The sequence below is a fragment of the Lepidochelys kempii genome, chromosome 23 (assembly GCF_965140265.1).
Source record: "Lepidochelys kempii isolate rLepKem1 chromosome 23, rLepKem1.hap2, whole genome shotgun sequence".
Taxonomy (NCBI): Eukaryota; Metazoa; Chordata; order Testudines; family Cheloniidae; genus Lepidochelys; species Lepidochelys kempii.
This window is the reverse complement of record NC_133278.1, coordinates 2,454,482-2,479,247: the sequence shown is the minus strand read 5'-3', so window position 1 is coordinate 2,479,247 and position 24,766 is coordinate 2,454,482. Positions and strand designations below refer to the sequence as shown.

General features: G+C 69.1%; 1 protein-coding gene across 1 annotated transcript in view; it reads right to left on the bottom strand.

Moving 5' to 3' along the window:
- The window catches only part of RYR1 (ryanodine receptor 1), a 62,413-nt gene that overhangs the window by 37,003 nt on the left and 644 nt on the right, over nucleotides 1–24,766 (bottom strand). Inside the window, 40 exon segments of the mRNA XM_073322388.1 lie at nucleotides 1,051–1,065; nucleotides 1,749–1,841; nucleotides 2,273–2,360; nucleotides 2,684–2,924; nucleotides 3,471–3,785; nucleotides 4,227–4,357; nucleotides 4,726–4,807; nucleotides 5,300–5,538; nucleotides 5,917–5,977; nucleotides 6,340–6,389; nucleotides 6,848–6,969; nucleotides 9,538–9,605; nucleotides 9,988–10,103; nucleotides 10,469–10,566; nucleotides 10,568–10,593; nucleotides 10,719–10,752; nucleotides 10,754–10,795; nucleotides 10,992–11,069; nucleotides 11,718–11,783; nucleotides 11,785–11,859; nucleotides 12,102–12,191; nucleotides 12,796–12,874; nucleotides 13,279–13,442; nucleotides 14,636–14,661; nucleotides 14,664–14,775; nucleotides 14,962–15,052; nucleotides 15,480–15,700; nucleotides 15,800–15,882; nucleotides 15,885–15,954; nucleotides 15,956–15,969; nucleotides 16,646–16,766; nucleotides 16,871–16,982; nucleotides 17,607–17,793; nucleotides 19,103–19,238; nucleotides 19,506–19,600; nucleotides 20,255–20,387; nucleotides 21,448–21,562; nucleotides 23,130–23,403; nucleotides 24,318–24,464; nucleotides 24,687–24,752. Coding sequence (XP_073178489.1) covers nucleotides 1,051–1,065; nucleotides 1,749–1,841; nucleotides 2,273–2,360; nucleotides 2,684–2,924; nucleotides 3,471–3,785; nucleotides 4,227–4,357; nucleotides 4,726–4,807; nucleotides 5,300–5,538; nucleotides 5,917–5,977; nucleotides 6,340–6,389; nucleotides 6,848–6,969; nucleotides 9,538–9,605; nucleotides 9,988–10,103; nucleotides 10,469–10,566; nucleotides 10,568–10,593; nucleotides 10,719–10,752; nucleotides 10,754–10,795; nucleotides 10,992–11,069; nucleotides 11,718–11,783; nucleotides 11,785–11,859; nucleotides 12,102–12,191; nucleotides 12,796–12,874; nucleotides 13,279–13,442; nucleotides 14,636–14,661; nucleotides 14,664–14,775; nucleotides 14,962–15,052; nucleotides 15,480–15,700; nucleotides 15,800–15,882; nucleotides 15,885–15,954; nucleotides 15,956–15,969; nucleotides 16,646–16,766; nucleotides 16,871–16,982; nucleotides 17,607–17,793; nucleotides 19,103–19,238; nucleotides 19,506–19,600; nucleotides 20,255–20,387; nucleotides 21,448–21,562; nucleotides 23,130–23,403; nucleotides 24,318–24,464; nucleotides 24,687–24,752 — 4,376 coding nt within the window.

Sequence of the window (24,766 nt, the reverse complement as noted above, 5' to 3'; positions counted from 1 at the left end):
GTAAACTATGTGATGGAGCCTATCTAACCTGGCACACCACCACCGGGTGTACCATGTGAATATGATGAAGCCATATTATGACAGGGGGAATGTGGTGTTGGCCGTGTGCGGACATTGGGAGGAGCAGAGAGATGACCCTTTAGTAGATCTATTCCCTGGGACCAGAGCTGGTCCCCCCCTGGAAACAATTCCCTTCTTTGATCGGCTAACCCCTGCCCATCAAGCTGAGGTCAGGGGGGTGCTGCATCCGTACCGACAGCTGTTTTCCAACCAGCCTGGACACACTAATCTGACTGTCCACTGGGTGCAGACAGGGTCGCACCCGCCGACAAGATGCTCCCCCTTCCGAGTCACAGGGAAAACTGCTCAGGACCTGGAAAGAGAGATCCAGGACATGCTGGCTTTGGGGGCGATCCAGCCATCTACCAGCCCTTGGGCCTCGCCGGTGGTGCTGGTCCCCAAAAAGGACGGGTCGGTCCAGTTCTGTGTGGACTATCGGAAGCTCAAGGCCATCACTGTATCTGATGCCTACCCCATGCCCAGGCCTGATGAGCTCCTAGACAAGCTGGGAGGAGTTCGGTACCTTACCACCATGGACCTTACAAAGGGCTACTGGCAAGTGCCACTGGATGCAGATGCCAGGCTGAAATGGGCCTTTATCACCCCTCTGGGGCTCTCTGAGTTCCTGAACCTGCCTTTCGGCCTCGAGGAAGCGCCGGCCACCTTCCAGTTCAGGTGACAGGCTCAGGTCTCCTCACTCCAGTGGAGTCACCCCTGCCTCTCCCATCCCCCATGCAGACAGTCCCAGCAGAACTAGACGCCATTCCCTGGTCAGTCCTCCCCACTCCCTGCTCCGTCACACACCGTCGCTCGCCCAGCCCCCGGCTGCCGGCTCCTGGGACGTGCGACACAGGGTGCCGTGGGCACGGGGAGCGGGCTGGGGAGGACCCCGCCACTGTGGGGAAGGGGGGAGACTGGGGGCTGGCAGATCAGACACAGACACAAGGCGCCATGCGGTCTCTGTGCAGCCGAAGAGAAGTGAGACTCTACCTGGCCTTCTCCAGACTAAAGGAACCCGGCCAGGAGAGAAGGGGAGACAAGACAGAAGAGACATGTTAGATGGGCCGCGAGCCCACACAGTGGCTGCAATGCACGCCCGGGATGAGAGCAGGGCCACCCGGGGCATGGGGGTACCCCCAGCGCAGATCTGTGGGGGCTCATCGGACAGCGCCCTGGAGGTTACAAGGGGGGCTATGGCAGAATAGCGCCCCTGGTGGTTAGATCGGGGGATGGCAGGACAGCACCCTGTGGACTGGATTGGGGCAGGGGGAGGGGGCGCATGGGACCACCCCCCAGCACCCATAGCCTGGATCAGGGTGGCTCAGAGTCCCCGGGCAGCCCCCGCCAGCCCCACACACAGGGCGGGTGGCTCGATCAATCCACGCCCCTCGGCCCCCATTCTCCGACGGTGCCGTGAGCTCTGGGCTCCCCGGGGAACCCGCCTGCAGATGACCCTACAGCGGGGCCGCCCCCTCTGCCCACGCAGCCGGACCCGAGGGCCCTCGGGACGAGATTTAGCACCAAACATCGGTGCCTGGAGTCACACAGGCGTTTGAGCATCTGGAGCAGGGGCCATGGGGGAGCCGGGTCGGGCAGCATCCAGGTGGCCCTTCCGGCGTGAATCCCCCGCGATTGCCCTGCCCCACAGGCCCCGGGGCAGGGCTCCCCTGTGCCCCACATCGCCTCACCTTGGACATTTTACTTTTGCTGTCGGCCGTCAGGAAGGACATGTTGTTAATCTCGTTCTGCACCACGAAGTTCTGCTCCTCCCGCTTGAAATTCTGGGAGAGGGGGACAGGGTAAGCCGAGACCCCAGTTAGAGCTGATCCCCCACAGCCCAGCACCCCCTGCCGGGCTCCTGCCCCGCTCCCCGCAGCACAGCACCCCCCGCTGAGCCCCCGATCCGCTCCCCAAAGCCCAGCGTCCCTGTCGAACCCCTGCCCTGCTCCCTGCAGCCCAGCGCCCCCTATTGCCACGCTGGGGCACTGGGGTCAGCACCGCTTATTGAGCCCCGACCTCCGGCAGCACAGCGCCCCCTAGCGCTCCTCAGGGATCCCCCATCCACGCAGGACCCAGCCCCAATTCTGCTTAGCTGGGGTCCCTTCCCACCCCTGCCCCCGGCACCTCCCGCCCATCCCCGCGGCTGGCTCCTGGCACCTCCCCACTTGTCCCCGCCCCAGCCCCTGACACCTCCCACCCACTCCCCGCTTACATGCGACTTGGACCAGTAGATGAAGACCTCGCCCACCATGCGGAAGAGCTCCTCGGCGTCCGAGTTGGGCTCCATCAGCCACTTGGCCCTGGGGACACACAGGGCACCATCAGCAGATGCCTGACCTCCGCCTGGCGCTGACAGGGCCCCCTTTGCCGGGGAGGGTGTTTCCGAGCTGTGGCTGGATTTGAACCAGGGAGCGGCTGGAGTTCTGAGGGGGCGTGGCTCTCCCAGGCTGGGCCCCGCCTCCTCACCTGGCACATGCAGCAGGCCATGCCCCCCCGCCCATGGCATGCCCCAGCCAGACCTCGCCCCTCCCTGTGGCATTCAGAGCAGGCCCCGCCCCTTGCCGTGGCTCTCCCGGCTGGGCCCCGCCCCTTGCCGTGGCTCTCCCGGCTGGGCCCCGCCCACCTGTTGTTGTCCACGTAGCGGATGAGCAGCGGGTAGAGGGCGTACAGGTCCCGGCAGAGCACGGAGAACTCGTCACGGATCAGCAGCTCCGCGTCCTCCGACTCGGTCTTGGCCTCCAGCCGCAGCTGCTCCTCCTCGGCCACCACCTTCCCCGAGCGCTTCTTCAGCTTCTCCATGGTGGGGATGAAATGCGAGCGCAGGAGCTCGGGCCGCGCCTTGCTCACGATGGGCTGGGCGAAGACTGGGTGGGAAGCGGGTTGGGGGTCAGGGGTGAGCCAGCCAGATGGTGTCTTCCCCCCCCACCGCCCCTGGGCTGGATCAGAGCCATGCCCCCTAGAGGGGAAAGGTCCTGCGCCCCATTCCCTGCCCCCCTGAGCCAGCCACCCCCAGCCCTGGGGCCGGATTGGAGCTGGTGACCCCTAGAGAAGAAAGGCCTCATGTCCCGTTCACTGCCTCGCCCCACGCCCCTGCTAGCCAGTCAGCCCCCCACATGGGAGCCAGCACCCCCTAAAGGGGAAAGGCCTTGCACCTCATTTCCTGCCCCCTTGAGCCAGCCAGCTCCCCCTGGGTCAGAGCTGGTGCCCCCCAAGGGGAAAGACCCTGTGTCCCATTCCCCACCCCCTTGATCCAGCCAGTCCCTGCCCTGGGATTGGGTCAGGGCTGGTGCCCCCTAGAGGGAAAAGGCCCCGTCTCCCATTCGTCGCCCCCCTGAGCCAGCCAGTCCCCTGGGTCTGAGCTGGTGCCGCCCCCAGGGGAAAGGCCCCACCCCAGCCCCTGCCCCTGGTACCTGCCAGCCTCTTCATCCAGGAGGCCTCGTCGATGCCCAGGTTGTTGACGATGATGCGGAGAATGTTGCCAAGCAGGGTGTTGAGGTGCTCGGAGGTCACCTGGGTGCACCAGGGCCCCTGGGGGAGGGTCTCGGGGCCCCGCTCCCACCAGCGGGGCAGGTAGTTGCAGAGCATGGGCAGCGTGACCTCGATGACGTGCGGCATCTCGGTGTAGCGGGCGCCCGACTCCGCCAGCCCGCTGATCTCCTTCATGAGCCGCTCCAGCTCCGGGATGTCGGGGCACATCTCCTCCACGCAGCTGGGCAGCCCCAGGACTGCGGGGGGCAGGCGTGAGCACTGGGGGGACGGGTCAGCGCCAGGGACGCCCCGTGGGGAGGGAGGGTTACCCGGGGATCCCCCGGGGTGGGCAGAGTTACAGGGGAAACCCCATGATGGGGGGTCCCTTGGGAATCCCCCAGCTCCAGCGACATCACCGCAGTGGAGGTAAGGAGGGGGGTCACATGGAATGCCCCAGCTCCAGGGAATCCCCATTGTGTAGGGGGGTTCCCTGGGAACTCCTGAGTACCAGGGACATCCCCACAGTGGGGGTGTGGGGGGGCTCACATGGGAGTCCCCCAGCTCCAGGGACATCCCAAAGGGGGACGGAGCCGCAGAGTGCGGGGCCCTTTGGGCTCTGGGCCCCTTTCCCAGGACAAGCCCCAAACCGCAGACACTGGGGGAGCCGACGGGGGGGAGGGGCGACGGGGGGCACTCACTGGCGCGCTCCCGCGGCGACTTGGTGGTGTAGACGGAGCAGGGGTTGTGCGTGTTCAGATGTGGCTCCAGGAAGGCCACGGGCATTGCGGCTGCCAACCGGGCCAGGCACTCACCCAGGGCGGGGCGCTGCCTGGGGGGGGCGGAGGGCGGGGAATCAGAGACCCTTCAGCTGGGCACTCGTCCCCGGCCCAGCTCTGTCCCATCCCAACCCCCCCAGCACCCCTCCGTGCCCACCCCTCGGACCACCCCCCCCATCGCCCATGTGCCCTCCCTTCTGACACCCTCCCCCCGGCTCCATCGCCCCTGTGCCCGCCCCTGTGCCCTCCCCTCGGACCACCCCCCCGGCTCCATCGCCCCTGTGCCCTCCCCTCGGACCACCCCCCATCATCCCATCTGTGCCCCCACTTATCCTGTTGCACCCACTGCTTGTGCCTCCCACCCCACCTCGGTCGTCCCTTCTTGTCCTCGTGTCCCCCCTGCCCCAGCCCCCCAACTCACCGCTCCACGTAGGGGTTCCTGGTGGTGCCCAGTGAGTAGATGCTACACAGGGTCCGGTAGCAGGAGACTTGGACATCGTCCACTGGGGGGGGAGGGGACAGATCAGGGGGGGCATCGCTTCTCCCACAATCCTCCCACATTTGGCTTGGGGGCAAACCCGCCCCCACCTCAAAAGGCCCGGATTGGGGTGGGGGAGGGGCCACCTTGCCTGGCTCTTGGCAGTGATTCACCATGGAAAGGGGGGGCCCTGCGGCTGGGGGGGCCCCCGGGTGGGGTGGGGAGGCGCCCAGTGCTGCCACTTGGTGCCGGTCACGTGGGTGGCGCGGATTGTATGGGGCCTGGGCTGCCAGCTCCTGCTGGGCCCATGGGGGTCTGGCCCCACCCCTGGCACCCCCTCCCCCTGCTGCCCTCAACCCCCCACCCCTCCAGATTCCCTGCCCGCCCTCACTTCCTCCCTTGCGCCCCCCCCCCCTCCCCAATGCCTCCCTCTGCCCCGGGTGCCCACCAGCACCCCCCACTCCCTGGCACTCCTGCCCCTATGGCCCCCCCCCGCGCGGCCCCGGCCCCCCCTTACGGATGACGTCGTCCCCGAACTGGTGCTGGGCGATGTGCTCGAAGAGGGAGGTGAGCACGGGGAGCAATACCACCGTGGTGTAGTTGATGTTCTGGGCCACGCCCTTCACCTGGGTGCGGGACTGCGACACCTTGCCCAGCTTGAGGTTCTCCACCATCTTCTCAATGTCCTCCGAGGCACTCTCGAAGAACGAGCGCAGCCCGGCCTTGACGATCTCCGGCCCTGACTTCATCACCGTCCTGCCACGAGAGTGGCTCAGCCACGGGGTCTCCCGCGCCCCCCCGCCCCGCGCCCCACCCCCAGAGGGGACGCATCTCCACGCCAGGTGAGGGGTCTCCGCGTCCCCCGCCCCGCGCCCCACCCCAGAGGGGACGGCATCTCCACGCCGGGCGAGGGGTCCCCGCATCACCCGCCCCGCCCCCCACCCCAGAGGGGACGCATCTCCGCGCCGGGCGAGGGGTCCCTAGTTCTGGGCATTGTCTCTGGGCAGTGAAATCTCCCCTATTTCTTTAGCTCCCGCCTCTTGGTCTCAGACCCCGCCCCTGCCCATGGCTCTGCCTAGCCCAGTCCTGCCCCAACAGCCACTCCGGGGAGGGGACCCAGCCCGAGGGGCTCACCTGGCATCCAAGGAGCGAGCCAGGATGTGCAGGCAATTCACCACAGCTGCGGCGTCCGTGCCTGGGGGGAGAGACCCTGCATCACTGGGGAGGGGGGAGTCAGGCCTCTGGGGAAGGGGGGATCCAGGCAGAGGGGTCAAGAGACACCTGCTTGGCTACACGCCTAGGCCCTGCACAGACTGGGAGAGGAGCAGGGCCACAGCATGGGGGGCAGGGATACAAGGGGTGAAGTGAAAGGGGTTGGGACTGGGGGGCAGGACAGCCCCCGACAAGCCCAGAGTAATCTGGGATGGGGTCACAGCTGCTCCCTCTGGGGTTTGGCTCAGCCCAGCCCAGCCCCCAGCCCCCAGGGCTGGGCGATGGGCAAGGCCAGGCGCCCCACCCACCCCCAGAGAGCCCAGCCCCACGGTGAGGGGCGCTTACCGAACAGAGAGACCCGATGCCTGACCAGGGCTGCAAGCTTGCAGAAAAGGCTGAAGGGAGAGGGGGAGAGAGGAAAAGAGACAGTGAAAGAGAGAGACACTGCAGAGGAAGAGTGCACACGGGGCAGAGATCGGAGGCAGAAAAGGGAGGAGGATCAATGGGGCTCTCATCACTCCCCCATTAACAGCACTTGCGGGTAGGGAGCCCTGGGTGGGATGGCAGGGGCTGCAGGTTGGGAGTGAGGGGCACTGGCAGAGCTGGGGGGGGGGGAAGCCCAGGGCTGGGTTAGCAGGGCTGCAGGTCAGCAGCGAGGGGCACCAGCAGAGCCCCACACCTGGAGCTCTGAGTCAGCATGCGGGGGAGAGCGGGGGGGAAGGGGGTTAAGCCTCTGGCTGCCACCTGGCTGGATGGGGCCTCTGGTCTGACGCACACCTGGGGCCAGGCTGCGCTGAGGGTGACGCCCAGTATGGCCCTCCACCCCTGCCCCCCCACTGCACTCCCCACTCACCTGGTGATCATCTCCTTCTCCTTGTTGGAGGCATGGCCCCCGCTGCCCAGCACCTTGGCGGGCGTGGACAGGAAGTAGAGACAGTGGTTGTGGAAGTACTGGTTGATGAGAGGCAGCAGGATCTGGGGTGTAGGGTGGGGGGAGGAGGTGGGTCAGTGGCAGGGAGACATCACCACGGCGGGCAGCAAGCCTGCACCCCCACCCCGCCACCCTCACGGGCTGGGGGTGAACGTCAGAGCCCCCACAGGGAGGAGATGTGACCTCCCCCACACATGTGGCACAGACAGTGACCTGGGACAAAGAGACCTCCTCCCACACACCCGAGCCGGGCCCCACACCCAGGAGATGGAGGGTGAGTGGGGACGACGGGGAGTCAGAGTAACAGCGGTGTTAGCTCACCCTGGCTCCGTTCCCTTCCCTTGCGACCTGCCAGTGCCGATAACACCGGAGCTCCAAGGGCAGACGCCCCGGGTCGTCTAACACCGGAGCTCCAAGGGCAGACGCCCCGGGGCGTCTAACACCGGAGCTCCAAGGGCAGACGCCCCGGGGCGTCTAACACCGGAGCTCCAAGGGCAGACGCCCCGGGGCGTCTAACACCGGAGCTCCAAGGGCAGACGCCCCGGGGCGTCTAACACCGGAGCTCCAAGGGCAGACGCCCCGGGCCGATAACACCGGAGCTCCAAGGGCAGACGCCCCGGGGCGATAACACCGGAGCTCCAAGGGCAGACGCCCCGGGGCGTATAACACCGGAGCTCCAAGGGCAGACGCCCCGGGGCGTATAACACCGGAGCTCCAAGGGCAGACGCCCCGGGGCCGTATAACACGGAGCTCCAAGGGCAGACGCCCCCGGGGCCGTATAACACCGGAGCTCCAAGGGCAGACGCCCCGGGGCCGTATAACACCGGAGCTCCAAGGGCAGACGCCCCGGGGCCGTATAACACCGGAGCTCCAAGGGCAGACGCCCCGGGGCCGTATAACACCGGAGCTCCAAGGGCAGACGCCCCGGGGGCCGTATAACACCGGAGCTCCAAGGGCAGACGCCCCGGGGCGTATAACACCGGAGCTCCAAGGGCAGACGCCCCGGGGCGTATAACACCGGAGCTCCAAGGGCAGACGCCCCGGGGCGTATAACACCGGAGCTCCAAGGGCAGACGCCCCGGGGCGTATAACACCGGAGCTCCAAGGGCAGACGCCCCGGGGCGTATAACACCGGAGCTCCAAGGGCAGACGCCCCGGGCCGTATAACACCGGAGCTCCAAGGGCAGACGCCCCGGGGCGATAACACCGGAGCTCCAAGGGCAGACGCCCCGGGGCGTATAACACCGGCGCTCCAAGGGCAGACGCCCCGGGGCGTATAACACCGGCGCTCCAAGGGCAGACGCCCCGGGGCGTATAACACCGGCGCTCCAAGGGCAGACGCCCCGGGGCGTATAACACCGGAGCTCCAAGGGCAGACGCCCCGGGGCGATAACACCGGAGCTCCAAGGGCAGAAGCCCCGGGGCGTATAACACCGGAGCTCCAAGGGCAGACGCCCCGGGGCGATAACACCGGAGCTCCAAGGGCAGACGCCCCGGGGCGTATAACACCGGCGCTCCAAGGGCAGACGCCCCCGGGGCGTATAACACCGGCGCTCCAAGGGCAGACGCCCCGGGGCGTATAACACCGGCGCTCCAAGGGCAGACGCCCCGGGGCCGTATAACACCCGGAGCTCCAAGGGCAGACGCCCCGGGGCGTATAACACCGGAGCTCCAAGGGCAGACGCCCCGGGGCGATAACACCGGAGCTCCAAGGGCAGAAGCCCCGGGGCGTATAACACCGGAGCTCCAAGGGCAGACCGCCCCGGGGCGATAACACCGGAGCTCCAAGGGCAGACGCCCCGGGGCGTATAACACCGGCGCTCCAAGGGCAGACGCCCCGGGGTGTATAACACCGGCGCTCCAAGGGCAGACGCCCCGGGGCGTATAACACCGGCGCTCCAAGGGCAGACGCCCCGGGGCCGTATAACACCGGAGCTCCAAGGGCAGACGCCCCGGGGCGTATAACACCGGAGCTCCAAGGGCAGACGCCCCGGGGCGTATAACACCGGAGCTCCAAGGCAGACGCCCCGGGGCCGTATAACACCGGCGCTCCAAGGGCAGACGCCCCGGGGCGTATAACACCCGGCGCTCCAGGGCAGACGCCCCGGGGCGTATAACACCGGAGCTCCAAGGGCAGACGCCCCGGGGCCGTATAACACCGGAGCTCCAAGGGCAGACGCCCCGGGGCCGTATAACACCGGAGCTCCAAGGGCAGACGCCCCGGGGCGTATAACACCGGAGCTCCAAGGGCAGACGCCCCGGGCCGTATAACACCGGAGCTCCAAGGGCAGACGCCCCGGGGCGATAACACCGGAGCTCCAAGGGCAGACGCCCCAGGGTGATAACACCGGAGCTCCAAGGGCAGACACCCCGGCAGCCTGCGCTACCTGCCCGTGCTGATAACTCCAAGGACACAAGCACCAGGCAACCTGAACTGTGTTACAAAGGCAACAATATCCCAGCCTCCAGCACTTAACACTCCCCCATGGCTCAGATGCCCCTTCCCCCGGATCCAAGCCCCTCACCCACACCTCCATGGCTCAGGTACCCCCTCCCCACTGGAGGAGCCCCCCTTTGATGGCAGGGGGATGGACCAGTCTGGACAAACTGACCTTGGCGAAGAACTTGATCTCCTGCTCATGGGGCGATTTCTCCACCCGCCCGCTGCTCACCACGGCCTCTGCAAGGAGACAAGATGCTGTGAGTGCCTGTGGGGCTGTGGGGATTGTTCCCCCTCCCCGACCCTGGACTCTAGGTAGATTCAAGCTTTAACACATTCAGGCAACTTTTCCATATTTCTGCAGATGCCTCCAAGCCCCTGGGGAGCAGCTGGCACGCAGGAGAACCAAGGAGTCCTGGCTCCCATCTCCCTGCTCTAACCCCGAGACACCACTCCCCTCCCAGAGCTGGGCACAGAACCCAGGGAGTCCTGGTTCCCAGCCCCTCCTCTGATCCCTGGATTTACCACCCGCACCAGAAACAGAGTGCGGCCGAGCCTCTGTGGGTCCCCAGTGGTACTGGAGGGGCAGCCAGGTGTGCATGGCAGGCTGTGTACTCCTTACCCAGGTGGGCGATGAACTCCTGCGAAATGTCCATCCACTTGAGCAGCTGCTGCAGGAAGCCATAGGCAAATCGCTTCTCGATGGAAGACGAGTCGAGCTCCATGTCCTTCAGCCCCCTGTGAGAGAGCAGGGTCAGGGGCATTGGCCTCTCCAGCCAAAGCCCGGGGGGAACAGATGGGAAGATGGACCTGCCCCCAGGGGGGAACAGACAAGGTGACAGATCCCCGCCCCCCAGGGGAACAGATGGTGACCGACCCACTCCTGGGGAAGGAATAGACTGGAGGGAACAATCCCACCCTTAGGGGGGAACAGGTGTGGGGGACAGTCTGGCCCCCAGGGGCAATGGACTCTATGGCGTGATCCCCCCAAGTGGGGATGAGGCCTGACGGGCAGCCCATGGGATGTGGGGGAAAGGGGGCCCAAGGATCCCCGTGGGGCAGAAGCGCAGTGAGCCATGGAGAGGAGGTGTCCCGCCCCCCACCTGGTCACGGCGTAGCCATTCATCTGTAGGAATTTGAGCAGCTCCTGGGCCTTCTCGCGGTCACGGGCCTTCTCTTTGGCCGTCAGCGTGTCGTAGGGCAACCAGCAGAGGGTGGGAGCCGCCCCCTGCGGAGAGAGAGTCAGCCAGCCCCCCGCCCAGCCAGGTCCAGCTGGGGCAGACTCTGAGCTGGGAAGGCACAGACAGAGACGCGCCTGGGGCCGGGGACGGACGGACGGACGGACACACTCACCTTTGGCCTCCAGCTCCTGCTTCTTCTTACGCCCCCCAGGTGTTGTGATAGTTCTCAGCCAGCTGCTCCGCCATGGCCTGTGGGGAGAGGTGGGGGCTGTGAGCGTTCATGCCCTCGTGGGGTCCTGTGGGGCCCACCGGCCAGGGAGCGTGACATATTTCACTCCCCAGGGCGCACCCGGATGTGCCGATCCCAGCACGGCCCACCCCTGACCTCCACGCCAGCTGGCCTGGGGGGTAAAAGGCCCAGATTGGGGGGGGGGACTTGTCTCACCTGCAGCTCCCGGGAAAGCGTCACCCCCAACAGGTCGATGGGCTGTGGGTTGTAGCCGTGGCTGGGGTCGTAGGTTGCCTGTGGGGGAGGGATTAGAGTTTAGAGGGGCTGTTCCCCCCCCACCACCACCACCACCCCCCCCGCCAGGTTGCACCATCACTAGCCCCCACGTTTCCCTTCCCCCAATCGCACCTCCATGCTGGCTGGATCTGGAGCCCCTCCCTCTGTGTGTCATGGCCCCTCTGGCGGGGATCCTCTGGGGCTCCCAGCCTTGTGCTCTCGCCCACCCAGCTCTGAAGGCCCTCGCTGTGCAGCCTCCCGGCACCCCATGGGGCTAGAGAGCTGCAGGTTCATTCCAGGGGGTGGGGGTGTCCCTCAGAGTGCCAGGCTGGCCATAGAGACCAAGTCACTCCCCCGGGGTGAACTCAGCATCAACGCGCCCCTCCCTACAAGCCCACCCTAGGCACCGTTCACTTCTCTGCATGGGCAGCTCAGGGCTCACCTCCCACACGGAGCCTGCTCCCAACGGCAGAGCTGGAGGAACCCAGGAGTCCTGGCTCTCAGCCCCCCTGCTCCGACCACTGGACCCAATTCCCCTCCCAGAGCTGGGGAGTCCTAACCCCCAAAACCCTCCTCCCCGGCTCTAACCACTAGACCCCACTCCTCTCCTAGAGCCGGGACAGAACCCAGGAGTCCTGAGCCCCCCCGGAGCCGCGCTGCCCTCACCTGGGCTGACTGCGAGATCTTCCGCGTCTTCTTCTTCTCCGTCTTCTCCTCCTCGCCCTCGTGGCGGCTTCTCCACCGTCCACTCCCAGGCGATCATGGCTTTGAGCGACTCCTTGATGGGCCAGCGGTAGATCTCCTTGTCCTGCGGGGCCAAGCGGGTGCTGGCTCAGGGCTTGGGCGGGGGTGGGGGGCAGGTAGCAAGATGGGAGGACGCCCCCCTTGGACTGCGGGCTGAGATCTGCACCGCCGGGGAGACGGAGGAGGATGGGGGGGAACCAGTGGGTTCCCAGGGTTTCTGCCCCGAACCTGTGCAGCCTGGCAGGTGCACTGGGTGGGGGGAGGCCGGATGAGGGGGGGGTGCAGGTGAGGGGGCCAAGCGGGTACCTTTTCAGAGAAGGTCTTGTAGGGGCGCAGCATGGGGTGGGTCTTGGCCTCCTCATCGATCGTCTCCCCGAAGGTCCAGTTGTTCTGGATCTGCCAGAGGAAAGGTCCAGGTGTGGGTCACAGGGGTCACACCCAGAGGGGCTGGGGTTGGGGGGTAACAAGGGAAGTCACATAGAGGGCGGAGGTCACGGTGTGGACCTGGGGGGTCATGGGGAGGTCACACTGAGGTCACGAGGTCAGGGGGTCCTGGGGGTTCATAGCAAGGGTAGAGACATAGGGGGTCATAGGGAGGTCACATGGGGAAGCAGTGCATTGTGGGCTAGCAGGGGCAGGGGAAGCAGTGCATTGTGGGTTGCCGGGGGGGGAGCAGTGCATTGTGGGCCGATGGGGACCGGGGAGCGGTGCATTGTGGGCCGGCGGGGACCGGGGGAGCGGTGCATTGTGGGCCGGCAGACTCTGAGATAGCGCGTGGGCGGGGGAAGCAGTGCATTGTGGGTTTGCCGGGGGGGAGCAGTGCATTATGGGCCGATGGGGACCGGGGGAGCGGTGCATTGTGGGCCGGCGGGGACCGGGGGAGCGGTGCATTGTGGGCCGGCAGGAGAAGCAGCGCATTGTGGGTCAGCAGGGGAGGAGCAGTGCATTGTGGGTCGGCAGGGGCGGGGGAAGCAGTGCATTGTGGGCCGCGGCCCCATACCTTGTCGAAGGCCCACTTCTCATGCGTGTGCTCGGCGTATTTGTTGATGAAGGCGTCCAGCTTCTCGGGGATGATGACGCTGTGGGGGGTGGAGCATCGCTCAGGGTGGAGCTCCAAGCCGGGTTTGGGCACACGTGGCTTTGGGGGGGCCAGGGTCTGGGGGGGGCAAACTCCATCCCGAAGGACGCTGCCCCACAGCCCAGCACCGCCAATGGGGGTGCCCGCTCCACCGAGCTCTGGGACAGGAACACCAGGGGACTGCAGGTTGGGAGTGGGGGGCACCGGCAGGGCTGGAGGGGGGCAGGGCTGGGCTGCTTAAGGGGCTGTGGGTTGGCGGGGGGCTGCAGGTCAGGAGTGAGGGGCACTGGCAGGGCTGGGGGCTGGCGGGGGGGCTGCGGGTCGGGAAGGAGGGGCACTCCTGGAGGGCGGGAGGACCCATGGCACCCAGGGCCCCCCCGTGACCCCGGTCCGGGGGCTCCTCACTTGAGGGTCTCGACGGGCTTGGGGTCGAAGTTGCCCTCGGCGTCGATGGAGGCCCTTTTCTCCATCCTGGAGCAGTAGCTGGCGTCCACGTAGTCGGGGGGCAGGGCACCGGCAATGGCGCACAGGCAGGGCATGGCCAGCTTGTACAGCTCCGCCCTGAACTTCTGCACGGGGGGCGGGGTGAGTGGGGCCCAGCCGGCGCCCTGCCCCAGCCCCCTCCCTCCCCGATCACCCCTCCCCATCCTGCCCCCACTCCCCTCTCCTCCCCCGATCATCCCTCCCCATCCTCCCTCCCTCTCACCCTGCCCCCCAGCCCCTCCCTCCCCGATCACCCCTCCCCATCCTGCCCCCACTCCCCTCTCCTCCCCCCCGATCATCCCTCCCCATCCTCCCTCCCTCTCACCCTGCCCCCCAGCCCCTCCCTCCCCGATCACCCCTCCCCCATCCTGCCCCCACTCCCCTCTCCTCCCCCGATCATCCCTCCCCATCCTCCCTCCCTCCCACCCTGCCCCCCAGCCCCTCCTCCCCGATCACCCTCCCCATCCTGCCCCCACTCCCCTCTCCTCCCCCGATCATCCCTCCCCATCCTCCCTCCTTCCCACCCTGCCCCCCAGCCCCTCCCTCCCCTGCCCCCACTCCCCTCTCCTCCCCCGATCATCCCTCCCCATTCTCCCTCCCTCCCACCCTGCCCCCAGCCCTTCCCTCCCCCTGCCCCCCAGCCCCCTCCCTCCCCAATCACCCCTCCCCATCCTGCCCCCACTCCCCTCTCCTCCCCCGATCATCCCTCCCCATCCTCCCTCCCTCTCACCCTGCCCCCCAGCCCCTCCTCCCCGATCACCCCTCCCCATCCTGCCCCCACTCCCCTCTCCTCCCCCGATCATCCCTCCCCATCCTCCCTCCCTCTCACCCTGCCCCCCAGCCCCTCCCTCCCCGATCACCCCTCCCCATCCTGCCCCCACTCCCCTCTCCTCCCCGATCATCCCTCCCCATCCTCCCTCCCTCCCACCCTGCCCCCCAGCCCCTCCCTCCCCGATCACCCCTCCCCATCCTGCCCCCACTCCCCTCTCCTCCCCCGATCATCCCTCCCCATCCTCCTGCCCCCCAGCCCCTCCTCCCCTGCCCCCACTCCCCTCTCCTCCCCCGATCATCCCTCCCCATTCTCCCCCAGCCCCCACTCCCCTCCCCCATCCTGCCCCCACTCCCCTCTCCTCCGCCGATCATCCCACCCTGCCCCCCAGCCCCTGCCCCCACCCTCCCCGATCACCCCTCCCCATCCTCCCCCAGCCCCCACTCCCCTCCCCCCCCGCCCCCCCCCAGCCACACAACAGCATCCCACGCCGCCCCGCCCCCCGCGCACCTTGTGGGCCAGGGAGTCGAAGATGCCCAGAAGAGCTTGCGGGTGAGATGCAGCTCCTCCTCGGAGCTCACGCCGCAGCTGGCCCAGCCCGCGGGCAGGCAATAGTACTTCCAGCACCGCTCATAGTGGTTGTTCAGGAGCTGGGGGGGAGGGGGGGGCGGATACAGTTACTGGGGGCGCCCCACGCTCTGGGGGACGCCCCGGTGCGTTCCAGAGCCCCAGGGCCTGGCCAGCCCCCCCCCCCCCCCCCGCGCCCCAGACAGCGGCCGCCCAGGGTTCCCGACCAGCGAGCGGCAAGCCCGGGCACAGCCCACCCCGCCCCTCACCTTCAGGGGCATTTTGGCAAACTCGTTGAGGACGGGCACGTCGAAGACCAGCCGGCGCAGCAGATGCTGCAGCATGGAGGGCCGGATGCACCTGGTGGGAGAGAGCTGCTCTGACAACGGGACAGGCTGCCCGAGACACCGGGCGGGGGATAACGAACCTGCGGAACCCCCCCGCTGCAGGGTCTCCCCAAGGCAAACGGCAGGGCCTGCTTGGCGTGTTTCAGTCCTCAGGCTTCAGGGCGGGAGCTGACCAGCAGCTGGGGATGCCCCGAGTAGGGCTGGCAGCCCGGTACGGCCTCCGCCGTGGGTGGGGGGCTCAACACCTGGCATTGGTCAGAGCTGGGGCCGCGGGGGCCGCAGACCCGGCTGGGGGCCCCTAGCGAGGGAAGGCCTTGTGTCCCATGGCCCCACCTGGGTCTGGCAGGATCCGGACAGGGGCACCCTAGAGAGATCAGGCCCCGTGTCCCGAGGGGGGCCCGAGGGGCCAGGCCCCAGCCCCAGGGCTCGCCGGGCCGTACCGGCAGAGGGCCATGAGACACTCCTCGATGACGTCGCGCTGGGCCTTGGTGAGGGAGCGCCCGCGGGACAGCCGGTAGATGGTGTGCAGCATGGAGTCCACCATGATGGCGCGGTGCTCGGTGCCCGCGAAGAGGGGCGCGCACTTGGTGACGAGGGGCAGGACGGCAGAGCACAGGTACCGATTCAGGGCCAGCGCCATCTCCGTGGTGCTGAAGGCGGCCTGGGGGGAGGGGGGGGCGGGTTACAGAGGAGGAGGAGGGGCATCGGCATGGGGGGTGGGGGATCCCGGCCGGCTGCCCCCCGGCCCTGCCCCACTCACCGTGTCGAGCGAGGCGGCGGCCCGCATGTCGGGCAGGAAGCCGACCTCCAGCACGTGCAGCAGGAAGTCCTGGCTCTCGATGCGTAGACGCGGTCCAGGAACAGCACCATGGGCGCCTTGTGATCCGGCACGAAGCTGGCCGACATCCGGGGCTCCCACCACGTTCCCGTCTGGGGGGAGACACGCAGGGCGGGGGGGGGGCGGTCGCACCGGCTCAGCCAGGCCAGGCTGCAGGGGAGGGGCTGGGGGTCCTGCTGCCCTGCCCCTCCCGGCCCCCCAAAAAAGGAGTCTCCAGGGTCCCCTCTGGGAGGAAAGGGGCTCAGCCTCCTTGGTCTCTCGGTGGAGACCCCAAATATCAGCCCCCCGCCGCCCCCCTCAAGCCAGCGGGTCCTGGGCCTCCCTGACCTGTGCCCTGTTCCCCATTCCCACCCCCTGAGCCAGCCAGTCCCAACCCCGCTTGCCCTGGGGCCAGACCAAAGCCAGTGCCCCATAGAGAGAAAAGGCCCCGTAGGCCATTCCCCGCCCCCTGAGCCAGTCAGTCCCTGCCTGGAGCCAGATGGGAGCCGGCCCCAGGGCCCCCCGAACCAGCCAGCCCCCTACCTGGGGCCGATGGGAGCTGGCCCCGAGAGGGGAAAGGCCCCAGCCCCCCTGAACCAGCCAGCCCCGCACCCGGGGTCGATGGGAGATGGCCCCCAGAGGGGAAAGGCCCCGGGCTCCCCGAACCAGCCAGACCCGCCCCCCGCCCAGGGCTAATGGCACCAGCCCTGAGAGGGGAAAGGCCCCAGGGCTCCCCGAACCAGCCAGCTCCCCACCCGGGGGCGAAGGGAGCCGGCCCCGGGCCCGTACCTTTGCCAAAGGCAGGGATCTGCAGGGGGAGGCTGATAATGCCGACAAGGTCGTCCAGGGGCACCAGAGAGCGCAGGATGGCCCGGATCCGCAGCGCTTCGCCCTTCCCGGCCTGAATCAGCTGTGGGCAGAGGGCAGGTGTCACCCTGCTGGCAGCAGCTGCCGGAGGCAGGGACCCCGCGCCCCGCGCCCCCAGCCCTCCCCCTCCCCCTCCCCGGCGCTTACGTGCATCTCGGGGGCACAACGCCCCAGCAGGTCAATCAGCGCCGTGTAGAAGGACATGATGGCATTGCCCAGGTGCACCCGGTTCTCCTCGTGGGTCTCCTCCCCTCCGAACCTGCCGGGGGGCGCAGAGCAAGAGTGAGGGGGACGGGGAGGGCGAGCGCATCGCTGGGCTGTGGGGGCCCGGGGTGTTGGCATGGGTGGGGGGCCTGGAGTGCGGGCAGAGAAGACACGAATGCTGGAGGACACACACGTGGGTCGGTGCGTGTGGGGCCCGGGGAGAGGAGGGTGGGTAAGACTGAGGGGGGCAGAGGGGAGGGGAGCGTGCAGGGCCAGGGCTGTGACCGTGGAAGGGACGGGTGGATCTCACCACGGGCGACTGTGGCCGCACGGGGGGCTGAGCGGGGCGGCACGCAGGGACGCCGGGCAGCCCCTCTGCGAGGCTGCGTTCGCAGTGATGTGTGTAGATGGTGGGGGACACACACGGACACCCTGTGCACACCCCGACACGCACACACACTGCCCACGTGCTCGGCTGCCTGGGGTACTCACAACCCACGCAGCTACGCATCTGCATGCCCACATGCACCCTGGGCACCAACCGAGCAAACACACACGCCCAGCCGCACACCCAGAACACCCGGTGTCCACCACGGTCTATGCACCCCCGGGGCACGGCCCTCGTGCCCGTGCACACTCGCCACTGCCCGTGCGAATCCGCGCCCGCGCCCACACGCACAGCTCCCGCCGGCGGTCCTTCTTGACGGTGGGCCCGTCCCGGGCCGGGTCCTCCGAGATCTTGATGGCCTCTTCGATGGCGGCCAGCAGCCCGCTGCCACCCTCGCCGCGCAGGGCAGGCCCGAAGCACTCGGGCCGGCGGATCAGCAGCCGCACCACCACGTTGGCGTTCTCCTCCACGCTCTCGCCTGCAGGGGCGGGAGGGCACCGCGCTCAGACCCGGGGCAGGTGCACGGGGCTCCCTGCCTCACTGGCGGGTGCAGGAAAGGGGAGCCTTGAGCGGGCGGGCAGCTACCGGGGCTGGGAGAGACCTGGCTGGGAGCTCCTGGTGCCAAGGGAGGGGGGCAGGTATCAGGGGGTGGGAGGGCTGGCACCTCCTGGGGCTCTGCAATCCAAGCCAGTCTCACCTAGCAAGAGACACGTTCCCGCCCTGCACCAGCTCGGTCTTTGCACCACGACCCGCCCTGCCCCGAGCTGGGGGGGTCTTTGCACCGCGACCCGCCCTGCCCCGAGCTGGGGGGGTCTTTGCACCACGACCTGCCCATGACCAGCCCGTCACCGAGCTGAGGGGTCATTGCACCCTGACCGCCCTGCAGCGAGTTGCGGGGGTCTTTGTACCCTGACCTGTCCTGCACCGAGCTGGGGGGGTCTTTGTACCCTGACCCGCCCTGTCCCGAGCTGGGGGGGTCTTTGCACCACGACCCGCCCTGCACCGAGCTGGGGGGGGTCTTTGCGCCACGACCCGCCCTGCCCCGAGCTGGGGGGGTCTTTGCACCACGACCCGCCCTGCACCGAGCTGGGGGGGTCTTTGCACCCTGACCTGCCCATGACCAGCCCGGCACCGAGCTGAGGGGTCATTGCACCCTGACCCGCCCTGCAGCGAGTTGCAGGGGTCTTTGTACCCTGACCCGCCCTGCCCCGAACTGGGGGGGTCTTTGCACCACAGCCCGCCCTGCCCCGAGCTGGGGGGGTCTTTGCACCACGACCCGTCCTGCCGCGAGCTGGGGGGGGTCTTTGCACCACGACCTGCCCTGCCCCGAGCTGGGGGGGGTCTTTGCACCACAACCCGCCCTGCACCGAGCTGGGGGGTCATTGCACCCTGACCTGCCCTGCAGCGAGTTGGGGGGGTCTTTGTACCCTGACCTGCCCTACACTGAGCTGGGGGGGACGTTGCACCCCGAGCGGCCCTGCACCGAGCTGGGGGGGTCTTTGCACCACGACCTGCCCATGACCAGCCCGGCACCGAGCTGAGGGGTCATTGCACCCTGACCCGCCCTGCAGCGAGTTGGGGGGTCTTTGTACCCTGACCTGCCCTGCACCGAGCTGGGGGGGCCTTTGTACCCTGACCCGCCCTGCACCGAGCTGCGGGGGTCTTTGCACCACGACCCGCCCTGCCCCGAGCTGGGGGGGTCTTTGCACCACGACCCGCCCTGCCCCGAGCTGGGGGGGCTCCGCACACAGGGATGCCCCCTCTCCCCGCCACACCCACTTGCTCACCGTTGACAAAGACGGCAAAGCGCAGGAAGTCCAGGTAGCGCTCCCCCCCGCTGGGGTTCCAGCCGATGTCGGGGTAGCCCTTGGCCAGCAGCATGGGGCAGCTCTGCAGGCCGCAGCTCGCCAGGTACATCACCACCTGGGGGGGCAGCGAGCACGCAGACCGTGGGGTGCGGGGGTCGCAGGGAAAGGGCCAGGGGGCCGACGGTGCTCGGTGAAACGATGCCCATTTACGCCAGCTGGGGACCTGGCCCCAAACTTGCCCCCCCCCCAAATCTCCCCCTCCCCCCACCAGCCCGGTCAATTTCACCCTCCCTCCCTGGTCAGTTGCGCTCTGTCCCCACCCTGCAAACCTCTCACCCCCCATGGCCACTGACCCCCCCGGCCCCCCCGCCCCGGCCCCCACCTTCTCCAGGTCCTGCTCCTGCAGCGCCAGGGCCAGCTCGTTGTTGTCGATGACGGAGGCAGCGGCCACATCCAGGGGGGTGGATCCCCGCATGCCTGGGGAGAAGAGGGGCCCGCCCGCGGGGGAGGGCGGCAGGGTTAGCACCCGGGGGCTCAGGAAGGGGGCCGGGCGCGAGCAGGGCGGTGTGCGAGGAGCCGCCTGGCATTTACACACACACAGGTGTGTGTGCGTCAACGCTGCCCCCTGCTGGAGGGGCTGAGCCCTGTTCCGTGTGTGCATCACGCTGCCCCCTGCTGGAGGGGCTGAGCCCTGCTCCGTGTGTGCATCACGCTGCCCCCTGCTGGAGGGCTGAGCCCTGCTCCGTGTGTGCATCACGCTGCCCCCTGCTGGAGGGGCTGAGCCCTGCTCCGTGTGTGCATCACGCTGCCCCCTGCTGGAGGGGCTGAGCCCTGCTCCGTGTGTGCATCACGCTGCCCCCTGCTGGAGGGGCTGAGCCCTGCTCCGTGTGTGCGACGCTGCCCCCTGCTGGAGGGGCTGAGCCCTGCTCCGTGTGTGCGTCACGCTGCCCCCTGCTGGAGGGGCTGAGCCCTGCTCCGTGTGTGCGTCACGCTGCCCCCTGCTGGAGGGGCTGAGCCCTGCTCCGTGTGCGTGTGTCCCTGCTGCCCCCGCCAGGTGAGGCCGCGCCCCCCCGGCTGTGTGTCCTGCGCCCCGTCCTGCCGGCGGCTGTGGGGACTCCCGGCCTGGCTCACCCAGCCCGACGCCGCTGTTCCCCAGCAGGTAGCTGAGGTGGTCGAACATGGAGCGCTGATTCTGGCGGCTGATGCGGCAGAAGTAACAGAGGAAGCGGCAGCAGCTGGTCACCATCTTGGGGAAGCGAATCTCCTGGGGGGGGGCGACCGGGTGTTGAAGACGCCGGTAACTCCCACCCCCGCCCCTGCTCAGCCAGCTCCGCCCCCATCTCCCCCCTCTGCTCCTGGGGCAACTGCCCCCCCCCGCCCGGCTGCGGCCAGGGCCGGAGTCTACACCACGGCAGCTCTCACAGCCGGGGGGGGGGTCCTCTCTCCTCCCTGCCCCCTCTGGCCCTGTGGCAGCAGCCCCGTCTCCGAGCCACCCTGCCGAGCCTCCTCCCTCTGAGTGTCCTCCCCCCGTGCCCCCACCCCAGAGGTGGCTGCATCTCAGCACCCGGTGAGGGGTCCCGGTATAAACAGCCCCCGCGCCCCACCCCAGGCTCTCTTTGGTTCCTGTACACAACTTGGGGCATTGTGTGCGGTCAGTGTCCGGCAGCTGAAATTGGGAATGAACTCCCATGCGTTGCATTTCTTCGAGGTCGAGGCTTTTCTGCGCCCGGTCTCAGTTCTGTGCAAGGCTTGGCTCAGCTGTTCTGAGCTACGCCCCACACGGCCTAGGCATTCAAGGGGGGGTCCTGGACATTCAACCCCGACACACACTTCCCTTCCCACCCACCCCATGATTGGACGCTGCTCAGAGGGGCAGGGAGCTGTGGGGCAGGCCCTATGGCAGAGCTGAGGGTGGCGAGCCCAGCGCTGGGAGAACAGGGGGCTGTGGATCGGGGGGAGGGCACTGCAGTGAAGCAGGGGGACCCCAGGCCCAGGGTGCACCAGTGGTGAGGGGACCCCAGGGCCAGGGGGCACGGGGAGCCAGCAGTGAGGCAGGGGGCCCCAGGGCTGGGGGGTGCAGGGTGCGGGGCCCCACTCTGAGATAGCGCGTCCCAGGGCCGGCCCAGTGGGGTGTGGGGCACCGGCAGAGCAGGGGGACCCCAAGGCCAGGGGGCACCCCAGGGCTTTTCAGTCAAGCCCGGCTGTTCTGCGAAAGGACCTGCTCTAGGAATGGTTTGGGGGCAGGTTCTCCAGGGGGGTCCTGCTCCGACCTGGCGTGAAGTCGGGCTCACGGGGCCCCGCAAGCCGGGGGACCCTCCGCTCACCTTGGACTCGCCCCCTCCCAGCACGTTGACCATCACCTCCATGACTGTCTCGTGCATGCTCAGGGCTCGCATCAGATTGGGGTGCTGGTAGAAGACTTTGTTGTTCATGATGTTTCTGCGGAGGGAGGAGGGGACGGGGGGATATGGACCCTGCAGGGTGCGGGCGGCACCGGGCTGGGCTTTAGCCACAGGCCCTTGCCACGCTGGGGGCTGAGTCACTGGTGAAGGGAGCGGGGGGGGGTCCTAGCACACACCTCCCTGCACCCCCCCCCTCCACTGGCCTCTCATGATCGGGCACTGCTCAGAGGGAGCAGGGAGGTGTGGGGCAGGCCGTATGACAGAGCTGGGGGCTGCGGATCAGGAGTGAGGGGTGTGGACAGCGAGGGGACCCCAGGGCAGGGGGTACGGGGCGCAGGCAGCGAGGGGACCCCAGGGCCAGGGCAGGGCCGGGGGGTGCAGGGTGCAGGCAGCGAGGGGGACCCCAGGACCTGGGGGCGTGGGTAGCGAGGGGACCCCAGGGCCGGGGGGTGCAGGGTGCGGGCAGCGAGGGGGATCCCAGGGCCGGGGGGCGCGGGCAGCGAGGGGACCCCAGGGCCGGGGGGTGCAGGATGAGGGCAGTGAGGGGGATCCCAGGGCCGGGGGATGCAGGGTGCGGGCAGCGAGGGGACCCCAGGGCCGGGGGATGCAGGGTGCGGGCAGCGAGGGGACCCCAGGGCCGGGGGGCGCGGGCAGCGAGGGGACCCCAGGGCCGGGGGATGCAGGATGCGGGCACCGAGGGGATCCCAGGGCTGGGGGGGCGCGGGCAGCAAGGGGACCCCAGGGCCGGGGGATGCAGGGTGCGGGCAGCGAGGGGGATCCCAGGGCCGGGGGGCGCAGGCAGTGAGGGGACCCCAGGGCCGGGGGATGCAGGGTGCGGGCAGCGAGGGGGATCCCAGGGCCGGGGGGCGCGGGCAGCGAGGGGACCCCAGGGCCGGGGGGCGCGGGCAGCGAGGGGACCCCAGGGCCGGGGGGTGCAGGGTGCGGGCAGTGAGGGGGACCCCAGGGCCAGGGGGTGCAGGGTGCGGGCAGCGAGGGGACCCCAGGGCCGGGGGATGCAGGGTGCGGGCAGTGAGGGGATCCCAGGGCTGGGGGGTGCAGGGTGCGGGCAGCGAAGGGACCCCAGGGCCAGGGGGTGCAGGGTGCGGGCAGTGAGGGGATCCCAGGGCCGGGGGGCGCGGGCAGCGAGGGGATCCCAGGGCCGGGGGGTGCAGGGTGCGGGCAGCGAGGGGACCCCAGGGCCGGGGGGGCGCGGGCAGCGAGGGGACCCCAGGGCCTGGGGGCGCGGGGTGCGGGCAACGAGGGGATCCCAGGGCCGGGGGATGCAGGGTGCGGGCAGCGAGGGGATCCCAGGGCCGGGGGGCACGGGGTGCAGGCAGCGAGGGGGACCCCAGGGCCGGGGGGCGTGGGCAGCGAAGGGACCCCAGGGCCGGGGGGTGCAGGGTGCGGGCAGTGAGGGGATCCCAGGGCCGGGGGATGCAGGGTGCGGGCAGCGAAGGGACCCCAGGGCCGGGGGGTGCAGGGTGCAGGCAGCGAGGGGACCCCAGGGCCGCTGGGCGCGGGCAGCGAGGGGACCCCAGGGCCGCGGGGCGCGGGCAGCGAGGGACCCCCCAGGGCCGGGGGGGCGCGGGCAGCGAGGGGGATACCCAATGCTCTGGATCATGAGGGTCTCCTCCTCCGGGCCCATCTGCACGATGAGCAGCGAGCGGATCTGGCCCAGGCTCTCGAGCAGGCTCATGGCGTCGCCCACGGAGACGGCGTTGATGGTGTAGGCCCGGGGCAGGGCGCGGAGCAGCTCCCCGATGGCGTCATACTGCCGGTGCAGCAGGCTGAACATGACCCGCACCAGCGCCGGGCTCTGGATGAAGGACTCCTGCGCCCAGTGCACCATGGTGTGGGAGATCAGCTCCTGCAGCGTGCCTGGGGGCGGGGGCGGGGGGTCAGCGCCAGGTGGCTGGGGGGCTGCGGGTGGTGCCGGGGACAGCGGCAGTGCCATGGGGCCTGGACCCTAAGACTGGGGCATCGTGGGACCCACAGCTCAGGGGCCCTCTGCCAAGGGGGGCCTAAAACAAGCGGCTCAGAGGTCACTGGGGGTCACCCCAGCATGACACCCCTGCATGGGGGGCAGTGCATGCCTGGAAACACCCCACCCACAGAGGGGATGCCATAGGCACCAGCTCCCTGTCCCAGCCAGGCCCCCCACCCTCAACCAGCACTCAGGCTCCCGTCCCAGCCAGCCCCCCTCCCTCCAGCCAGCACTCAGGCTCCCGTCCCAGCCAGCCCCCCCCCCCCCCCCCCAGCCAGCACTCAGGCTCCCGTCCCAGCCAGCCCTCCCAGCCAGCATTCAGCCCCCCCCCTCAGCCAGCACTCAGGCTCCCGTCCCAGCCAGCCGCCCCCCCCCCCAAGCCAGCACTCAGGCTCCCGTCCCAGCCAGCCCCCCCCCCCAGCCAGCACTCAGGCTCCCGTCCCAGCCAGCCCCCCCCCCTCCAGCCAGCACTCAGGCTCCCGTCCCAGTCAGCCCCCCCCCCCCCTCCAGCCAGCACTCAGGCTCCCGTCCCAGCCAGCCCCCCCCCCAGCCAGCACTCAGGCTCCCGTCCCAGCCAGCCCCGCCCCCCCAGCCAGCACTCAGGCCCCCCCCCTCAGCCAGCACTCAGGCTCCCGTCCCAGCCAGCCCCCCCCCCCCCCAGCCAGCACTCAGGCTCCCGTCCCAGCCAGCCCCCCCCCCCCCCCAGCCAGCACTCAGGCTCCTGTCCCAGTCAGCCCCCCCCCCTCCAGCCAGCACTCAGGCTCCCGTCCCAGCCAGCCCCCCCCAGCCAACCCCCCCCCCGGCTCACTGGGTGTTGGCTCCTCCTCGGCGGGCAGCTCCTCCTCCATTTCCTTCTTCTTCCGGAAGCTCAGCACCTTCTCCACCAGGGTCCTCAGCCGGCGCCGCAGGGACATGTCCTCCTCCTCCTCCTCCTCTCCCCCTTCGGCCTCGATGCCTGGGGGGACACGGCACGAATGGGCCCTGGGGGGGCGACACCTGGCGGGATGAGTCCCTGGGGGTGGGGGGACACCCGGTGGGACGGGGCTCGGGGCACTGGGGATGGGGGGACACTCGGCAGGATGTGTCCCTGGGCACTGGGGGGGGGGGCACACCCGGCAGGACGGGGCCTGGGGCCCGGGGGGGGCACACCCGGCAGGACGGGGCCCGGGGCCCTCACCACAGTGGCTCAGCAGGTCGGTGTGGAAGTCCAGCAGCTCGTCGCGGATGTCCTCGGGCACCAACTCTGAGATAGCGCGT